The sequence below is a fragment of the Macaca nemestrina genome, chromosome X (assembly GCF_043159975.1).
Source record: "Macaca nemestrina isolate mMacNem1 chromosome X, mMacNem.hap1, whole genome shotgun sequence".
NCBI lineage: Eukaryota > Metazoa > Chordata > Mammalia > Primates > Cercopithecidae > Macaca > Macaca nemestrina.
Window position 1 is genome coordinate 107,141,976 of NC_092145.1, and position 20,624 is coordinate 107,162,599.

At 44.1% G+C, this 20,624-nt stretch overlaps 1 protein-coding gene across 3 annotated transcripts in view; it reads left to right on the plus strand.

Moving 5' to 3' along the window:
- Positions 1-20,413, plus strand: part of LOC105493785 (structural maintenance of chromosomes 1A) — a 63,396-nt gene extending 42,983 nt beyond the window's left edge. Inside the window, exons 23-24 of one of the 3 annotated variants that reach the window (XR_011618197.1) lie at positions 14,650-17,409; positions 19,908-20,413. Coding sequence is in view for 1 of the 3 variants with exons in the window: in XM_011761706.3 (XP_011760008.1) it covers positions 187-297; positions 729-812 (195 nt within the window). In the remaining 2 variants the exon portion in view is untranslated. Of the gene's footprint in view, positions 1-186; positions 298-728; positions 7,089-14,649; positions 17,410-19,907 lie in introns of those variants that run through there. The other 2 variants (XR_011618198.1, XM_011761706.3) reach the window with 2 other exon arrangements.
- The last annotated feature ends 211 nt before the right edge of the window (positions 20,414-20,624 follow it).

A 20,624-nucleotide genomic window follows, 5' to 3' on the forward strand; every position in this document is an offset into this window, starting at 1 on the left:
CTGTGCCTGGGAGGCTGGGCCCAGAGTCATCCATGCTGTCGTAGTCAGTAGTCTCCTTCTCTCAACCTCTCTTTTCCCCACCTTCCTCTCCCTACCCTGCCTCTTCTGCCTTCTGGTTGTGGCTGGAAAATACAGGGGACTGTTAAGGTTTGAGCCTTGCTAAGTGCCTGGCGGCCTTTCCCACAGGTGGCAAATTACATCAAGGAGCAGTCGACTTGCAACTTCCAGGCCATCGTCATCTCTCTCAAGGAGGAGTTCTACACCAAGGCCGAGAGCCTTATTGGAGTCTATCCTGAGGTAGGGTGGGCCTGGCTCAGGAGCCAGCCCTACTCCCTGCCTGATTTCCCAGGGCAGGAAAGGAAGGCTGCAGAGGAGGGGAAAGGAGGTGGGGGAGCATAGGGAATCAGGTCCTGAATGGCCAGTTGGGCTTGTTGGAGCCCTGCCTCTGGAGGCTTACCCAGCCCAGCCAGGCAGGGCCATTGCATTTGGGGACAGGTGGAAAGGTAGGCAGAGGCAGCCAGACTGGAGAAAGGAGGAGAGTACAGAAGTAGGCAGGGAGAGAAGGCACATGGGACTGAGCATATCCTCTCACACCCAGAGAGAACCATTGACTGGGTTTTGGGCAGGTATGTAGGGAGGAGGGTTTGAGGCCCCTGATCCTGGGGCACTAGACCCCTCTTAATTCTCTCCTTACAATTTTATTTTTCTTTTTCTCCCTCCTCCTTCAGCAAGGGGACTGTGTGATCAGCAAAGTCCTGACCTTCGACCTCACCAAGTACCCAGATGCCAACCCCAACCCCAATGAGCAGTAGCAGTAGTTCTGCCCTCCCACCCTGTCTGGATCCCTAAGCTGTCCCTCTCCCAATCTCTGGATATTTGACTCCCAACCTTCCCCCTACATCCTGGCCCTTTTTGGTGTAGTCATGGGATTTAGGCACTGCTAATCAAGCATGAAGAGGAACAGAGGTGATGTTAGGTCTGGAGCAAAAATTCCTGAACGACAGGGAGTATTCTGGCCTCTGGAAGGAGGTGCTGAGCTGAACAGGGCCATCTGTTCATCACACACACCCCCTTCCTCCCCCTCATCACCCATAATCGTGGGCCCCTTGGGCCTCTTGCCCACTGTGTGTGTGGGTATGTATGTGTGTATGTATGTATCCGCATGTGTGCATGTGAGTATGTTTGCAAAATAATAAAGGATATTGGAGACTTGTTTTAGAAGGAGCCTAGGCTGAATTTGATTCCAAGAGAGCTTAGGATGACAGCACCCCTGAGCTGGGCAAAGGTACTCAGGACCTCATAGGAGTCTTAGGCAGTTACCTGAAACTGCCTTCATTCACTCATTTGTGTATTCATTCATTTATGTATTCATCAGACACATACCGAACACCCTCTATTTGCCAGGCTCTGTGCTTATAATACAGAGTTGAATCAGACATGATCTCTACCCTCCTAGTAAGGAGATACAATGGGTTCATGAATGACTATGGTTAGCTGAATGTCATATGTACTTTGAATTTGAGAAGAGGGTGATCCCCTCTAGGCTTCCTGGAGGTCACATTTAAGCTAGACCTTGACAAATTGGTAGGATTTGGTCAGGCACTAGGAGCAGAGCATGAGTTCTGGGGACAGACAGTTATGGGTTCTGGTCCCACTTTTTATTGCTTACTAGTTGTTTGACCTTGGGCAAGTCATTTGACCTTCTGTGCCTCAGTTTCCTCAACTGTAAAATGGGGCTAACAATATTACCTACCTCATAGGATTTAATGATGTCAAGCTCCTCACTGGAGGCCTTATCCCTTCGTGGAGCCCACTAGGTGCCGACCCCTCAGAATATAACCCTCATGCCTGGACCCCTGAGAGCTTCTGATCCCAGCTATTAGGGACAGAAGAAGCCTTCAAATCTGGAAGGTGCTGAATACCCTGCTGACTGGGAAAGTTTCAGGGCACTGATGGGGTCTACCTGGTAAGTGGAGGGCCTGAGGAAACCTGTAGCTTCAATCATGTATGGTAACCGGGTGCCTGAGCCCCAATCTGGGTTGTGAGGAAATAGGGGAGAGGTAGCCTGGGCCACATCCCAGCCTAACATGTGTGAGGTTCATTTTAGGAACTAACCTCATTAGCTATAAGGATCATGCAGAGGCAGCAAAGCCGGGTGCGATGAGCTCAGCCTTTACTCATTCACGTACACCATCACACTTCACTTCTAATCTGTGTATTGCTTTTTTGCTTTTTAAAAGTTAAGTCCATTTTAATTACCCAAATAATGCATGAATTCATTCTCCTTTTGAGAAAATAGATTGTTAAAGATAGTCTCATTCAGCTATCAACCACTCCCCCTCTTGATCTTTTCCCTCTTAGTGGCTGTTGTTTGTTGTACTTCCATTTAGACTTTGTTTTAATGCTTGTACGTACATAATATGAACCCATTGGAAATATTGTGTGTTTAATACAAGTGGTATATTGAATTGTTTAGCAATTTGTTTTCTTTGCTTAACGATGTTTTTGAGATCTGTGCATGTTACTTAATGTAGCTCAATACATCTTCTGTAATTGCTGTATAGATTGCCATCATATGATTACCACATTTTACTTACGCATTTCTCTTATTATGGACATTAAGACTGTTTTCAGGTTTTGCTATTACAAAATACTACACAGGAGCATCCCTATGCCTGTGTGAAAGTGTATGTGTGAAAGTTTACCTAGGGTTGATTCCTAGAAGTGGAATTGCAAAGTCATAGGATATTTATATATTGGTTTTTAATAATACTTCCAAATTGCCCTCCTGTACTATTTACTTAGTATTTTTCTTGAGGTTGATCTGAGGTCTAACATTGTTATCCTATATCATTTTCATCCCAAGTAGTGATATCTGTGAAATCACAGGTTTGATGTGTGCTAATTATGTATTTTTCTAATACATATTAAAAGACATAACTATCAAAACAAAATAAATTTGTCTGTTTTCAACCAAAGAAGTCACGTACCACTGGTGGTACTGTGTGCCATAATTTGGCAAATGATGGCCTTTATGGAAGAGCCACAATTCGGGGGTCAGACCTGGTTCAAATTCTAGCTGTAGAAACTTGGGCAAGTTACTTCACCTCTGAGCCTAAGTTTCCACATCTGTAAAAGGAGATAATAAACACCTACCTTGCAGTAGTGAAGCAAAGAGAAAATTAAATATATATGAAGCAATTTGACTGGTATCTAGATCATTCACAGCCCTTTAAACGTCACTTTTGCTATTCTCCCCACTTTACAGATAAGGAAACTGAGGCCCAAAAAGATTTGAACCCAGGTCTTCCGAGTCATTCAAGTGCTTTCTCCACTGTACAGGTGGTTATCAACCTTGGCTGCACATCAGAATCGTTTGTAAAGCTTTTTCTTTTTCCTTTTTAAAAAGTAAAGCAATATATACACAGGTAAAAAATAAAATAGTACAGAAGGGCTTATAATGAGAAGCAGCAGTTCCCTGCTTGCACCCCCACATCCAAAGGATGTGGAACTCTTTAAAAATAAATGCTCTGGGCCGGGCGTGGTGGCTCAAGCCTGTAATCCCAGCACTTTGGGAGGCCGAGACGGGTGGATCACGAGGTCAGCAGATCGAGACCATCCTGGCTAACACGGTGAAACCCCGTCTCTACTAAAAAATACAAAAAACTAGCCGGGCGAGGTGGCGGGCGCCTGTAGTCCCAGCTACTTGGGAGGCTGAGCCAGGAGAATGGCGTGAACCCGGGAGGCGGAGCTTGCAGTGAGCTGACATCTGGCCACTGCACTCCAGCCTGGGCGACAGAGCGAGACTCCACCTCAAAAAATAAATAAATAAATAAAAATAAATGCTCTGGTCCCGCCTCTGGACATCTGATTCAGTAGGCGTGGATAATAACCCAGATAACCCCTACCTCACAGGATAAAAAGTATTACATGAGCTGCCTTAGGCTAAGGCCCTGGCACACACGTGCTACAAAGGAGCTTTGGGGACTTAAGTCCTGAGGATCCAGGAGGTGAGGTGACTTGTCCGAGATTCCACTGGTTTAGTGGCAGGGCCTAGACTTCCACTTGGATCTATTTAGTGCTTGCCCCCTGCTCTCTCCTGTCGTGCCCCACCACCTCCTGGCATCACAGTGCAACCCTTGTCAGTGAAGGCTGTGCTCGCGGGAGGCCAGGCACCACAGTGTTTCCAAGAGCAGGCTGGATCCGAGTAGATTCTCTAGGGCTTGTTGGAGGAACTAGTTTGACTCCCTTATACTGTGGACGCAGTAGCCTTGCTATAGGGAGTTGAGTACTCCACAACAGTGTCTAAGTTTAATTGGGCACTTCCCTCTGGAAATCACAGTGTTGTGCACCAGGAACACAAAGATGAGTCAAATCTTGATCCTGCCTTTGAGGAGCTCACTGTCTAGTTGGGGAAACAATTTGTAAAACAGCCATTAACCATACAGTGTGATCAACACTGTGACAGGAGCACAGGAGAAACATCTAGCTTATGTGACGATTCAGAGAAGGCATCCTCTAGTCTAGGTGGTGACACCTGAACTGAGTCTTAGGGGCTGGTAGGAATTAGCCAGTTGAGGAAGTATAAAGAATTTCCAGATATCGGAAACAGTACGCATGAAGACATGAAGGCAAGAAACAGCAAAACAAATACTGAAGCATGAAGATTCCTGGGGTGGGGGAAAAGGTAGAGAGGAACCAGATTGGAAGAGGGTCGTAAATGCATGGCTACAGAATTCAGATTTGTCTTGTAGGACTGTGTGGTTCCCAAACTGGCTATATACCACAAACAGGTGGGGCATTCTGAGCCCCAACCTCTAAAAGTTCAGTAAGTCTGGGGTGAGGATTTGGAATCCTGAATGCTTATAAAGGTTACCACATGACTAGGGTACAGCCAGATTTGGAAAGCATAGCTTGAAGGCAGTGAGGGAGCCATGAAATGGTTTTTAATAGGGGGACTCCAGATCAGATGTGAACTTAACCTGTTTCTGGCTGGCTAGCCAAGCAGCATGGAAAACAGATTAGGTTAGATGTTCATGCTATATGTGCCCGTGCTGTAGTTTCCCTGTTAATAAGCTTCTTACACTACTATATTTGCTCATTTTGTCTCTGAATAAGCTTTAGGCACCACAAGGGTGGGCCTGGAGATATTTTGCTTACCAGTATAGCCCCTGCAAAAAGCACAGTGCCTGACACAAAACAGGCACCCAGTGAAGTTTTTTAATGAATGAATGCATGAGTGAATCCATTTGTGAGAGAGCGAATGGAGACAGGGCGATTAGTTAGGAACCTGGAAAAAGACCAGGAGGCCTGCACTAGGGCAAAGGCCAGTGGGAATAGATTGGAGGTGTTAAGGTGTGAACTATTAAGGGAAGATGATAAACTGAACTTAATGACTGATTATTGGATGTGGAGGGTGACTGAGAGGATAGAATGAGTACCCATGAATAGCCAGGATTCCTACCCTATCCCAGTCATCTCTTTCCTTATCCATCTCTGAAACAGAATCTCCTTACATCCTCCTCAGCAATTGGAATTCCTCAAGTTAGACAGACATTCTGTGTGCTGTGTGGTCTCTCACTGCCCTCCCTGCCCCCCCGCACCCCTCCACAAGCCATTGATTCATTCATCCAGTTCAATAAATCTTGGCTAAGCACCTCCAGTGTGCAGTAAGGCTCTTCCAAGCCAGGACTCTGACTCCCTCTTTCCTACCTCAAGAGATGTTTTTGAGGGCTTTCCCAGGTAAGAGTCACATCCCTTATACAATAACTTACAGTAAAATACCCAGAATGTCAGACCTGTAAGGGAAGACTGCCCAAACCCCTTCTGAGGTCCTCAGAGGGGAATTAACCTCCTAAGGTCCCACTGCTAGGAAGTGTCAGAGCCAGAAATGGAACCTAGGTTTCCTTTCTATGTCATCTCTAGAGTCTTGATCTCGATATACCCCATTGTAGATCAGGACAGGCAGAGGTGGTCAGGGAGAAGGTGGGACTTAGGTTGAACCTTGAAGGTCGATATATTGGACAGGTCAAACAAGATGCTTGCCAATTACACTGCCCCCTTGTGGAAACGCTTAGCAAACCTGCCATGCTTGCAGTCCCTTCTAAGGGGTTTCTTTAGCATAAGTTGCCATGCTCTGTACCATGTGACCTCACAATCCTGGCCACAGATAGCTAGATGTGGATAGTGTCTGATTCAAGGGCAACCAATCTCTATGTTGGCCAGCGGCCTATTAGCTGGACTGGCATAAGGACTCCACCTTACAGGGATGGCATGTATCAAATGGCAAACGCATGAAACAACCAGATCTTTCAGGGAGGCAGAATGTGAGATAGTCAGAAGTAGTGAACAGTTAATTAGAATTTAATGAGGCATTAGTGGTGGATGAGGGGTGGCCAGAAACTAAACAGCAAAAGCAAAGAGAAAGCTGCAGAAACCATAAGTAAGCAGAGGTCATGAGACATCTGTATAATGAGATCACGGGGCCACAGGGTGGCAGAAGCCATGAAACAGCAAGGCAACAATGGGCTAAAAGGACGCAGAAGCCATGAAGCAATAGGAGCCACGAGGAACAGAAACCATGAGACAAAACTGACTATGAGATCCACAAAGCAGCAGAAGGCTTGAAGAGATAAGATCATGAGACAGTAGAAGCAATGAGACTGCAAGAACCATAAGGTAGCCAGAACCATGTGGCAACATGACAATAGGAATGGAAGAGGCAGCAGGAGCTACAATGCAGAAAAGCCATGGATTAATAGGAACCGAAGCCCCGGGAGCCGTGAAGCTTCAGGACCCATGAGGCAGGAAAAGCCATGGGCTAGCATCGAGGGGGGCAGAAAGAAGTTAGTCAGTAGCAGTAGGAGGAGTATAAATACAGCCAGAAAGGAGTTGAGTCACCAATTTGGGAAGCACTAGAGAAGGGAGCAACAGATGCCTGCAGCTGAGGGGGTGACAAGATAAGCCAGGCTCTAGAGCTGCTTTGGATCATGAACCATTTTCAAGTTTCTGTTCTTCCATGAGGCTGCCTGTGTAGCTGTCGTCTTCCTTATTTCCCTGTGAATGCTTTAATAAATCCCCATCACTAACCTGAATGTGTCTTTGTTCCTTGGAATCTAAAAGAGGTTGACACTGTGGTGTGCAGTTTAGATGGGTGGAAAGCAGGGCAGGAAGTCTTCCTGGTGGGTTTGAAGCAAGACACAGAGGTGGGAATTCACTCATCCTTTCCTGCCTCACTGGCACGGGCACAGGCACCTTTCATTCACTTACTTGGCTTATTTTTATCATTCATTCATCCACTCATTTATTCATTCACTTATATATGCACTAGCTCACAACTTGACTCACTTATTCATTCATGCATTAATGTAAGCATTTACCAGTTCATTTGCTTTTTCTTGTATTCACTCATGCATCATTTTTCCATCCATTTGTTCAGCAGGATATGTCGAATTCCTGTCATGTGTCAGGCCCTGTGCTAGGTTCTGGGAATAAGATATACATGCCCTCCAGGAATTCTTGGATTAACTGGGAACTCAGATAAGTAAGCAGTTAAGTGCACTAAGTGTGGAAGATGATATAATGGAAGTCTAGGTGAGGCAAAGTGAGCATATAGGAAGTATTAGATGGTTCTCCCCGGAGTGGGAAAGCCTTTATAGAGGATGGGACACTTGAACTGAGTCTTGAAAGAGGAATTAGTGCTTACCACATGGAAAGGGAGTAAAAAACATTCCAAGCAGAGGAGCTGCCTAAGCACAGTTAAGAGTGTGAAAGTGCATGGATTTCAGGGGGGAACGGGGCATCACCCCATGCAGTGGGAGAAGTGGTGGAATCCAAGCAGTCAAGCTTAGCTTTGAGCAATGGGAAGCTGTAGAAGGGTTTGAAGCAAGGGAGTAACCGGGCCAGATTGGTATTTAGGAGGACCACTCTAGTAGCTGGAGTGAAAGAAGGTTGGGAGCATGAAACACCTAAAGAATGTACTTCAGGCTGGGCGCGGTGGCTCACGCCTGTAATCCCAACACTTTGGAAGGCCACGGTGGGAGGATCACCTGAGGTCAGGAGTTTGAGACCAGTCTGGCCAACATACTGAAACCCCATCTCTACTAAAAATACAAAAATTAGGCCAGGCGCGGTGGCTCATGCCTGTAATCCCAGCACTTTCGGAGGCTGAGGCGGGCGGATCATCTAACGTCTGGAGTTCGAGACCAGCCTGGCCAACATGGTGAAACCCCATCTCTACTAAAAATACAAAAATTAGCGAGGCATGGTGGCAGGTGCCTGTAATCCCAGCTACTTGGGAGGCTGAGGCAGGAGAGTCGCTTGAACCCGAGAGGCAGAGCTTGCAGTGAGCCAAGATTGCGCCATTGCACTCCAGCCTGAGGGACAAGAGCGAGACTTCGTCTCAAAAAAAAAAAAAAAAAAAAAAAAAAAAGCCGGGTGTGGTGGCATGTGCCTGTAATCCTAGCTACTCAGGAGGCTGAGGTGGGAGAATTGCTTGAACCCAGCACTCCAGCCTGGGCAACAGAGTAAGTCTAAAAAAAAAAAAAAAGGTACTTGCAAAAAGTACATTTGCCAGGTGCGGTGGGTCACCCCTATAATCCCAGCACTTTGGGAGGCCAGGGCGGGTGGATCACCTGAGGTCAGGAGTTCGAGACCAGCCTGGCCAACATGGTGAAACTCTGTCTCTACTAAAAATACAAAAATTAGCCAGGCGTGGTACCACATGCCTGTAATTCCAGCTACTAGGGAGGCTGAGGCAGGAGACTTGCTTGAGCTCAGGGTGCAGAGGTTGCCGTGAGCCAAGATCACGCCACTGCACTCCAGCCTAGGCGACAGAGCAAGGCTCCGTCTCAGAAAAAAAAAAAAAAAAGAAAAAAGTACATTTAAGTGTCATAATCAGAGGCATAAATGAAGACTCGTAGGAACCCCCAAGGGGAGAGAGAGAGTTCTACCAGGGGACAAGGAAGACTTTTGGAGGAGGTGGAATTTGAGCTGAGCCTTAAAAGGGAGGATTCCAACTGGTGGAGATAAGGAAGAAAGGCTTTCCAGGCCTGGGAGACATAAAAGTAAGAAGGTGGGAATAAATATTCCCTGTTTGGGCTAACAAATACTCCATTTTGACTAAAGCAAAGAGGCTTCACCTAAGGGAGAAGCAGGAAGAGAGACTGCAAGGTTTCCCAAACTTTATTATATTCTGCTACAGTAGGTCTGGAGGGATAAGGGAATTTGGGGGGAGGAGGGTTGTGGGCAGGAGTATCCTTTTTAAAATTTTTTTCTCGTTTTAAAATAGAAGTAATCCATGTACCTTATTTAGAAAACTCAAATCAGTAAAGTCAAATCACTACAGACGGACTCGTGAAAAGCAAAAGTCTACTGCCCCACACATCCCCACCCCCACTCTCACTTTTCGCAACCACTTTTAGTTATTTATTCTGATTTTTATCTCCATACCTCCATAATATGTGGGCATTTAAAAAATCATTACTTTCAGACATTACCCGTTGATGTCCTGCTATGAGAGATGAGGATTTCTTTCTTTCTTTTTTTTTTTTTTTTGTGTGTGTGTGTGTGTGTGTGTGTGTTTTTGAGACAAGAGTTCCACTCTTGTTGCCCAGGCTGGAGTGCAATGGCTCGATCTTGGCTCACTGCAATCTCTGCCTCCTGGGTTCAAGTGATTCTCCTGCCTCAGCCTCCCCAGTAGCTGGGACTAATGGTGTGCGATACCAAGCCTAGCTAATTTTTGAATCTTTAGTAGAGACGGGGTTTGATGATGTTGGCCAGGCTGGTCTCAAACTCCTGACCTCGTGATCCTCCTGCCTCGGCCTCCCAAAGTGCTGGGATTACAAGCGTGAGCCACTGCGCTCGGGCTGAGAGATGAGGATTTAGATAATTTATATCAAGTTCAACTCCTTCCTGCTTCTAGTATAGTTTAGTTTTTCTGTGGGTTATTGAATAATGCCTTTATTTCCTGTTCCATGAACTACAGACAATACTTCTAAACTAGAACTTTGTTAGATGAGAGAATATCCTTTCCTATAGCCCCCTTTCTCACCATTAACCTCCCAGCTTCTGTCATCTGGTCTTTTATATTGTCAAAACATAACGTTAAATTCTGTTCCATAATCATAATTGAGTTTTTTTATGTTTGTCTATAGTTGGGTTCTAAAAGTTGAAAAGCAATAAACAGCTGTTAATATGACTATGTATTCTTCATTGCAGAGCAAAGCAATGTACTTTTTTATACTTTTTCCTTGTAGCAGCTTTCTGTTTTTTCTGAAGTTTCTAATTCTGTTTTTCCTCTTTATCATATATTCCTTTTTTTTTTTCCCCTCAAAATCTCCATTAGGAATTCAATCAAGTCTACTTTTTGCCCCTCAGGAGACCTTCCCAGAGCCCTCAATCTCCTTTTCAAATCTTAACTAGTTGCTTTCTAAGGTCTGATGCATAGCTGTCATCTTGTGGCTTCTCTTCACTGCTTTCTGTGGTTATATCCACTGTTTGCTCATTCCCAAGGTTTTCGTTTTGTTTGTTTGCTTGTTCCATTGTTTCGATGGAGCACATCATCAAGTAAGTTTCTCAGAAAGGTTGTATAGGAAGTAGACTTCCTGAGTCTTTGCATGTCTGAAAATATTTTTTGTTTGTTTGTTTGAGACAAAGACTCGCTCTGTCACCCAGGCCGGAGTGCAGTGGTGCGATCTCGGCTCACTGCAATCTCCGACTCCCAGGTTCAAGCGATTCTCCTGCCTCAGCCTCCTGAGTAGCTGGGACTACAGGCGTGTACCACCACGCCTGGCTAATTTTTTGTATTTTTAGTAGAGACAGGGTTTCACTGTGTTAGCCAGGATGGTGAAAATATTTTTATTCCATCCTCACACTTGGCTATAAAGTTTGAAGAGCAATGTCATTTTCCCTCAGAACTTTGAAGGTATTGTTTCACTTTCTTCTAGCATTCAGTTTTGATGATAAGATGCGTGATAGCAGTCTGAGTCTCATTGCTTTATAATTAACTTTCCCCATCACTTTTTCTCTTCTTTTTGGGACCTCAGTGACACAAATGTTAGATCTTTTATAGTAGCCTCACAGGTCCCTGAGGCTCTGTTCATTCCCACCCCCCAACCCCCGGTTTGTTTTCTAGATTGAGTAATTCGTATTGTTCTATCTTCAAGATCGTTGATTTTTTTCCTCTGTCCTCTCCATTTTGCTGTTAGCCTATCTGTTGAGGTTTTTGATTTTTTTGTATTTGTCAGTTCTAAAATTCCCTTTTGGTTCTTCTTCATGTCGTCTATTTTTTTGCTGACAGTTCCTACTTGTTTTAAGCATGTTTAAGCAAATTGTTGAGGCATTTTTATGATAGTTCCTTAAAAGCTCTTGTCAGATAATTTTAACATTTCTGTCATCTCAATGTTGGTGTTTATTGAGCATCTTTTCTCATTCAAGTTGAGATTTTCCTGGTTCTTGGTTTGATGAGTGATTTTGGATTGAAACTGGGCATTTTTGGTATTGCGTTGTGAGATGTTGGAGCTATTTAAATACTCGATTTTAGCTTGCTTCCTCAGATACCACTCTGGCAATGGAGAGGGCACATTGCCTCATTACTGCCAGGTGGGAGTAGAAGTCCAGATTCCCCACTCACTCTCTATTGATACCTCACGGGGAGGGTTTCCTAGTTACTGCTAGGTGGGAGTGGGAGTTCCAGCTGCCTGTGCAACCTTCTCTGACACCACCCCAGCAGAAAGGGAGGGGACAACCAGTTACAGCTAGCAAGGGTGGAAGTCTAAGCTTCCCTCTTGGCCTTTGCTGGTGGATAGGAGTGGGACTACAGCTTTCTTCTGTGGTGTTAGAGCAGTTATTATCTAATTGTTGGCTTCTCTAGCCCTAAGTCTGGGATATATGAGACAAAAAACAAACTCAGGGAACTCACCAGTATGTCACTTCTCTGCTACCAAGTTCCCTACCCGGTTTGTTGCCTTCTGTCCACCTTTCAGATTTTTGTGTTTATACATAATGTCCAAGTTCAATTTTAGCTGTATTTGGTGGGAAGCATAGGGAAAAGTACTTCTACTCCATCCATCCCTTCTCCTGTTTTATTGTTTTTGTTTTTGTTTGTTTGTTTGTTTGTTTGTTTTGAGACGAAGTCTCGCTCTTGTTCCCCAGGCTGGAGTGTAATGGTGTGATCTCGGCTCACTGCAACCTCCACCTCCCGGGTTCAAGCGATTCTCCTGCCTCAGCCTCCCGAGTAGCTGGGATTACAGGCGCCTGCCACCACACCCAGCTAATTTTTGTATTTTTAGTAGAGATGAGGTTTCACCATGTAGCCCAGGCTGGTCTTGCACTCCTGACCTGAGGTGATCCACCCGCCTCGGCCTCCCGAAGTGCTGGGATTACAGGCGTGAGCCACCGCGACTGGCCTCCTGTTATTTTTTCAGAATTGTATTCTTGGTATTCTGAAACTTAATAATTATGTGTTTAGGTTTCAGATCTTTTGTCATTCATTGTGCTGGTCATTTGTTACATCCCTTCATTTAGAAGTCTTTTAACTCTGGGAAATTCTCACATAGTATGTCTTTGTAATTAAAGACATATTCCTTTTCTCCATTTCCTTTATTCTCTCTTTTGGAAATCCTTAATGTTCGATGTTAGATCTCCTGAATTTATCTTTTGTAATTTTTTATCCACTCTCCTATTTTCCATCTCTCGCTCCCTTCCTCTTTCCCTCCCTCCCTCCCTAGCTTTGTCCCTCTCTTCCTTTCGTTTTTGTTTACTTTTTGAGAGAAGACTTAACTATATCTTTCAACCCTTCTATTGCATGTCTTTTCATGTGGCAATCACATTTTAAATTTCTTAGTATTCACTCTTGTTCTCTTTTCCTTTCTTATTGCATGCTGTTCTTGTTTTATGGATGTACTATCATCTTGAATCTGAAAATGATAGAGAGGGTATTTTTATATTTCTTTCTGTCCTTTGAGATATCTATTTCATTTGGATTATTTTTTCCCTTGTTTACTTATTTTGGTCTCTTTCAAGTTGCAGTCTTTTCTCAAATGCCTAGTGATCCATAGTTGTTTGCTGATATTTAAGAATGTAGCAATAAAAATCTGATCAGAAGCTCTGTGTATGGGGGCAGGGTTAGGCAACTGGTGGCCTTCCTTTAGGATGACTAGAGAGCTAACTTGCTATGCTGCAGAGTCCCTGAATGCCAGAATGCTAACGTCTTTTCTCTGAGGTTGTTCAATTGCCTTAGCGAAGAACCCTTTGGTTTTTGCCTAATGGGTAGATACCTGGCTGCTGTGAATTGTGCACAAGGGAGGGGAAGGAGGATTCATGGTTTGATATGCAGCCTTCCCATTAAACTCCCTATTTTCAGCCCCACATTTGACTCCCATCCTTCATCATACCTGGCATTGTCAAGACCAAGACACTCCAGGCTTCTGCAGAGAAAGAGCAACTTCTTCCTCTGAAGCATCACCTCCATGCATACTCCAGGCTGTGGCTTCCTCCACCATGCTCCATCAGTCACCATTCCTCCATTTACTTCCTATCTTCCAGAAATTTGTTGAAATGTCTCTTTTGCTGATGGACCTGTTCCCACTCTCTTCATCATTGTGTATTTATACCCTTTTTAATCCTTTACAATGATTTTAGCAGGGTCTCAGGAGGAAGTGGAGAAAAACACATGGTAAGTCTATCATCTTGACCTGGAAATCTACTAGTCTACTTTTAACTGTTTGGGGTTTTTTTTGTTTGTTTTTTTTTTTTGTTTTTTTTTTTGTTTGTTTGTTTTTTCCAGTAATTATCTTTTTATCTCTGAATAATATACAGATTTTTCTTCTTTTTTATTTTTGAAACGGAGTGTTGCTCTGTCACCCAGGCTGGAGTTCAGTGGCATGATCTTGGCTCACTACAACCTCTGCCTCCTAGATTCAAGTGATTCTCCTGCCTCAGCCTCCCGAGTAGCTGGGATTACAGGCATGCACCACCACACTCAGCTAATTTTTGTATTTTTAGTAGAGATGGGGTTTCGCCATGTTGGCCAGGCTGGTCTTGAACTCTTGACCTCTGGTGATCCGCCCGTCTTGGCCTCCCAAAGTGCTGGGATTACAGGCGTGAGCTACCGTGCTCAGCCAATGTACAGATTTTTCTATTTATCAACTTTTATTGTTCAATTTTAGTCATTCTCTATTAACTTCCTGCTATTTATACCACACAAATGCCTTTCCCATGCCTCCAATATAGCCATGTCACTAATTATATATCCTCTATTCCTTATCTTTCTACCTTTAACTAATAGACTTACTCTCCTTTTTCTCTCTTGTAACTTGTCATCTGCACTTTTACTTTTATATTAACAAGGTTAATAATATTTATACTCTGTTCTATAACCATAATTAAGTCATCCATACTTTGCCAGTAGGTCATTCTAAAAGTTTAAGGGCAATAAATTGTTTACATTATGATGATGATGTAAATATTGTTCCAGAAAGATCCAATTAGTATATTAGGATTACATTGCTTTTCTTATACAGCTTTTTTTCCTTAGAGTTTCTAATTGTCTTTCTTTTTTTCCTTGCATTGTCTGACTTTATCACCTTCTTAAGTTATTCCAAATTCTCAAGGAAAGTATAAAATCATTTGAATCCCCTTTTTTCCCAGATACCTTCTTCCTGGAGTCCTCCGTCTTCCTGTTCCAATTTGGACTGATTGCTCTGTAGGCCTGCGGTGCAGCTGTCATCCTGGGACGTCCCTTCATTATTCTGGGTTGGACCCAATCTTTCTTGGACCCCATATCTTCCTCTTTCTTAGTTTACTCCCTTGTAGTGGACATTGTAGTTGTTCTGCAGCATCCATTCCACTCCTCTCCCGCTGTGTAACAACTATGGGATGTGAGTGGGATTCACCCCACCACCAGCTCTAGGTGTAGGCCTTTATTGGTATAAACTGATCTGAGTAATTTCACCCTCCTAGCCACAGTGATGACTGGTTCAGGGATGACCCAATCACAATGAGGCTTAGGACTTTTATTCAGCTTTTGAGGGAGGAGATGACCTATCTTCCCTTGGATAAGAACAAAGAAGCATGTAACCTGGTTGCTGCTGTTAGCCATCTTGTGAACATGCGGAAGGCCTACCTGAGGATGGAGCTGAAAAATGGAGGAGGCGGAGCCAAGAGAATCACAGAAATGGAACCATATTCCGGATCATGCCATGCCTGAAGTCTCCCTGCCCGTGGACTCTTCAGTTAAGTGAGCCAATGAATTGCATTTACTATTCAAGACAGCTTGAGTTGGGTTTTCTATTGCTTGCCCCTGAGAGCATTCTAATTTATGTTTTCAGTTTTTTCACTCTGGAAAGGGGATGGGTGCATGTTTGGTTTATATGAGGTATATTTGCACTGTATTAGGTGGAAGCTTTTTTTAAAAGCATAAGTACGGGAGGAAGGCTATGTGTGGATGTTGGATGACCAAAGGAGTGAACTCTACTGTTCTCTAGCATCTAATTTCCCATTCTGTTTTTTGGGGGAATCCCTCCCAAATTGGGAGGCATGGCCCTATTTCCCACTATGGAAACTGATGGTGGTCAGGTATTTTCTTTCCCAGCCCGCCAGGCAACAAGGGCTGAATACTCTGTTCATGGCCTTGAATCTGGAACCAGCAACAAAAAGAAGGCAGGAATATACAAAATTAACAAAAGGATGATAGATTAGGAGAATATATAAGGAAGATAGTAAACCCAATAGGAAAATGGGCATAGGATATGAAGAGTAATTTATAGAAGGGGAAACTTGAGTTTATGCAAGGGGAAACTTGAATATATTAAGAGCTTTTTCAACTCTGCCAATAATTAGAGAAATGAAATTAAAATAATGGTGAGAAGTCACTACAGCAATGGTAACATGTAGAAAGCCAGATGTTATCAAGGGCTGATGAGGATGTGAGGAAAAGGGCAACCGTGAGTTGGAATGTAAACTGGCACGGGTATTCCAGAGAGAGTTTGGCAGCACCCATGAAATTAAGTATGTGAATACCCTACAACCCAGCAGTCCTGCTTCTGGGCATATATTCCAGAGAAATTCTCACACAGGTCTTAAGAAAATATAGTTGAGGTTGTTCATGGCAGCACTGTTTGTGGTAGTGAGGAATCAGAAGCAATCAGGTGTTCACCACCATAGGACAGGATAAACAAACTGAATATTCATAGGATGGAAAACTATAAAACAAAAGTAATAAACTAGATTTACATATAGCCACATGGATAGATCTCTAAAATCCCCAGCATTGAGAGAAAAAAGTAAGAAACAGAATAGTATTTATAGCACAATTCCATTTACAGAAATGTAAAACAACACTGTGTATTTTCATGGATATGCATATAAATAAACATATGGAAGATGGATTGAAAGTATACATACATTAATTACACTGGAGAGGCTCACTAAGTTGGGCAGGAGAATGAGAGTGAGGATAGGGACTGATGGGGAAGAAGAAGAATAGAACAAATAAAGTAAAAGAGCAGCCTTCAGTGAACTGGTGATAATGTGCCATGAATTGCAGATTATGATTAACTAAACTCTGAAGTCCACAACAAATAAACCAAAACAACACATGTGAGGATGGTTGGAGCTCCTTTGCAGGGGCATGTGCCAGTAGGATAAGGTCCACTGGTAGGAGCGGTGTGGGGAGCAGTGCCAACAGCAGCTTTCTAACCAGCCTGTTTCTACAGTGGACCCTTAGCTGTGGTTCCTGCTGCCTGCCTTCCTCGCTCCCACTCCATGTTCTCAGCCTGATTCTCCAGACTTCTATGAGCTACCTGATAACTTCACAATAAATCTCTTTTCTAGGCTGGGCGCAGTGGCTCACACCTGTAATCCCAGCACTTTGGGAGGCCCAGGCGGGCAGATCACCTGAGGTCGGGAGTTCGAGACCAGCCTGACCAACACTGAGAAACCCTGTCTGTACTAAAAATACAAAAAATTAGCCAGGCGTGGTGGCACATGCCTATAATCCCAGGTACTCGGGAGGCTCAGGCAGGAGAATCGTTTGAACCCAGGAGGCAGAGGTTGCAGTGAGCTGAGATCACACCATTTTGAGATGGAGTCTCACTCTGTCGCCCAGGCTGGAGTACAGTGATGTGATCTTGGCTCACTGCAACCTCCGCCTCCAGGGTTCAAGCGATTCTCCTGCTTCAGCCTCCTGAGTAGCTGGGACTACAGGTGCACACCACCACGCCTGGCTAATTTTTGTATTTTTAGTAGAGATGGGGTTTCACCATGTTGTCCAGGATGGTCTCCATCTCTTGACCTCCTGATCCGCCTGCCTCAGCCTCCCAAAGTGCTGGGATTACAGGTGTGAGCCACTGCACCTGGCCACATCGTACATTTTGTTGGAGAACATCCTCGAGTAACTTCTTAAGAAAGGTAAATTTTGGGGTCTTTACATATCTGAATATGTAGTCATTATTTTACCTTCATATTTCAATGATAGTTTGGCTTTAGAATTCTATGTTAGAAACAGTTTTTCCTCTGAATTTTGAAGATACTGCTTTAGACTGTAGTGTCGCTGATTAAAAGTCACATGCTAATATTATTGTCATTCCTTTGCTGGCAACCTGTTTTCTCTACATCTGGAAGCTTAATTTTTTTTCTTCATACTTAGTGTTTTGAAATGTCACAATGATGTGCCCAGCAGTGGGGTTTTCCCTCATCTACTTTGCTGGGCACCTGGTGGGTGGGCCCTTTCAATCTGAAGACTTGTGTCCCCCTGCTCTGAGAAGTTGCTGTTTTATTTCTTTGCTTACTTTCTCCGTTCTTTTTAGAACTCCTGTCAGTTGGATATTGGATCTCCTGGATGATTATCTTCTCACATATGTATTTTCCATGTCTTTTGTTTTTTTAAATTCTATATTATGGGACCTTGTTTTGACTTTATCTTCTGCTGGACACCTTTATTTTGGCAGTCATTTTTCATTTCTCAGCATTCTTATTCTCCAAAGATGCCCTTTCATAGCATCCTTTTCTTCTTTTTTTTAATGGATGAAGTATCGTCTATGTATGTGTACTTAATAGAACTTTGCTGGCATGTTACAGATAACAGAAGATAATTATCAGGCCAGACAGGAAACATTTCAAAGGATACCAGATATAACCTCTCCAGGAGAAGGTCACTTATGCCTTTCTGAGGAACACTGCCTACTGGCTGTCCCTCTCCATAACCTCCCAGTTTCATACCATGTGTGGGCAAGATTGTCTTCCACCACCATATGGCTCTCGCCATGTGCTCCCTGCCGGCAATCCAGGTCTCCAGCTCTCACCGTGGCATCAAAGAGAGGAGGCCATTTTCGCATTCTCTACTCCCAGGCCAACTGCATTTCCTGCTCCCATGTAACACTCGCCATATCAATTTTCTTTCTGGGATTCTAACACACCTGCCTCACAGTGGTGATCTGGGCTCCGTAGCCCATAAGAGGCCATCACAGTACTCAGCAGCACATGTCACAGAGTAGGTTGTTTTAAAGTTAAATAACCATGTATGTAGTAGGGCCAACAATCCAGCCTTATTCCTTTTTCCAGTGCTTCCTCCAACAGGAGTCAATAGCAATTCAAATCTGCATGTCTCCTGATGTGGTCCCAATGGGGTATCTTCTGTGAGCAAAGGCCTGAGAAAAAATATGCACACATATCTCTCAAAAACAAACAATTTTCAGTTGGGCATTTTAGTCCCACCATGAATTGGGACTAAACATGAATCTAGTCCCAATTCATGTTTAGGATAAAAAATTAACTCAGTGGAAGCATAGTACTATAAAGGACACCCAGATAATATCAGTACACAGAACATTTAACATTCTAATCATGGTGGATATCTGCTGAGTGCTTACTCTGTGGCAGGCACTTGAGTTACTTTCATTTCATAAACAAGGAAAATGAAGCTCCCGGGTGTCATTTGCCCAGGGTCACAGAGCTAATAAATGGCAGACAGGAAATTGCACCAGGACTGTCTAACCACAGTCAACCAGTGTTAACTGCTACACAGAGCTGTCCTGGTTTCCATCGGCCACATTCAGGTTAATAGTGATAGCACAATTTTCTCTAAGATCAGTAGGTGTATACCTGAGATACCTCAGTCTAAGTAAAGAGCGTATTCTGGTAAGTTTGCTTCAAAGGTGAATTGCTATCCTTTGCTCTGGAAATAGAAAACTATTACCAGCATTTATTTTTAAGATTTCTTTTTTCATAGAAACCATAACATTTTATTTTTTAATTTTAATTTAATTTTATTTATTATTTTTGAGACAAGTCTTGTTCTGTCGCCCAGCTAGAGTGCAGTGGCGCAATCTTGGCTCACTGCAACCTTGGCCTCCTGGGTTCAAGCGATTCTCCTGCCTCAGTCTTTGGAGTAGCTGGGATTACAGGCGTGTGTCACCATGCCTGGCTAATTTTTGTATTTTTAATACAGACAGGGTTTCACCATGTTAGCCAGGCTGGTCTCAAACTCCTGACCTCAGGTGATCCGCTCACCTCGGCCTCCCAAAGTGCTGGGATTACAGGTGTGAGCCACCATACCCGGCCTAATTTTTAATTTTTATCAGAGGAATACATATACATACTTAAAAAAATAAAACAGTGCTAAGATATACCTAATAAAACCCAGCAATATCCTGTCCTACTCCTTCCCACTGCTGGTCCTGCTCCCTAGAGGCAACTACTTCCAAATCCCTTGTTCCTTGCCACCTCCCACTCAGAGGCTGAAGAGCCAGATACTTTCTTAGCCTCCCTTGCAGCTAAGGATGACTACGTGACCTGGCTTTGGCCAGTGAGATATTTGGCTGAGGGCCTTCTGAAAAAGTATTTGCTTTCCTGAGCAGAGGCACACATAGCTGATGTTGTCTGCTTCTTTCTTTCTGCTTTGAATATAGTCATGCCGTCTGGAGCTGTGATAGCCATCTTGTGACCACGTGGGGATGAGCACGAGGAAGAAGACAACATGTGAAGGGAGCAAGTCAGAAAGAGCCCAATTTCTTTTTTTTTTTTTTTTTTTTTTTTTGAGACGGAGTCTTGCTCTGTAGCCCGGGCTGGAGTGCAGTGGCCGGATCTCAGCTCACTGCAAGCTCCGCCTCCCGGGTTTACGCCATTCTCCTGCCTCAGCCTCCGGAGTAGCTGGGACTACAGGCGCCCGCCACCTCGCCCGGCTAGTTTTTTGTATTTTTAGTAGAGACGGGGTTTCACGGTGTTAGCCAGGATGGTCTCGATCTCCTGACCTCGTGATCCGCCCGTCTCGGCCTCCCAAAGTGCTGGGATTACAGGCTTGAGCCACCGCGCCCGGCCTGAGCCCAATTTCTTGATGGCATCATTGAGCAGCTGAACCCGTGCCACAGTTCCTGTTAACTGAAAAAATAAATAAAGCCATATGTGTTTAAGCCACTATCAGTTGAGTTTTTTGTTACTTGTAGCTGAAAGGATTTTTAACTGATGGACCACCATGGTTCCTCATCATACCCTCCCTCACTCCCTCCCTCCCTCCCTTTCTTCCTTCCTTCCTTCCTTCCTTGTCTCACTGCGACACCCAGGCTGGAGTGCAATGGCGCGATCTCGGCTCACTGCAACCTCCGCCTCCCAGGTTCAAGCATTTCTCC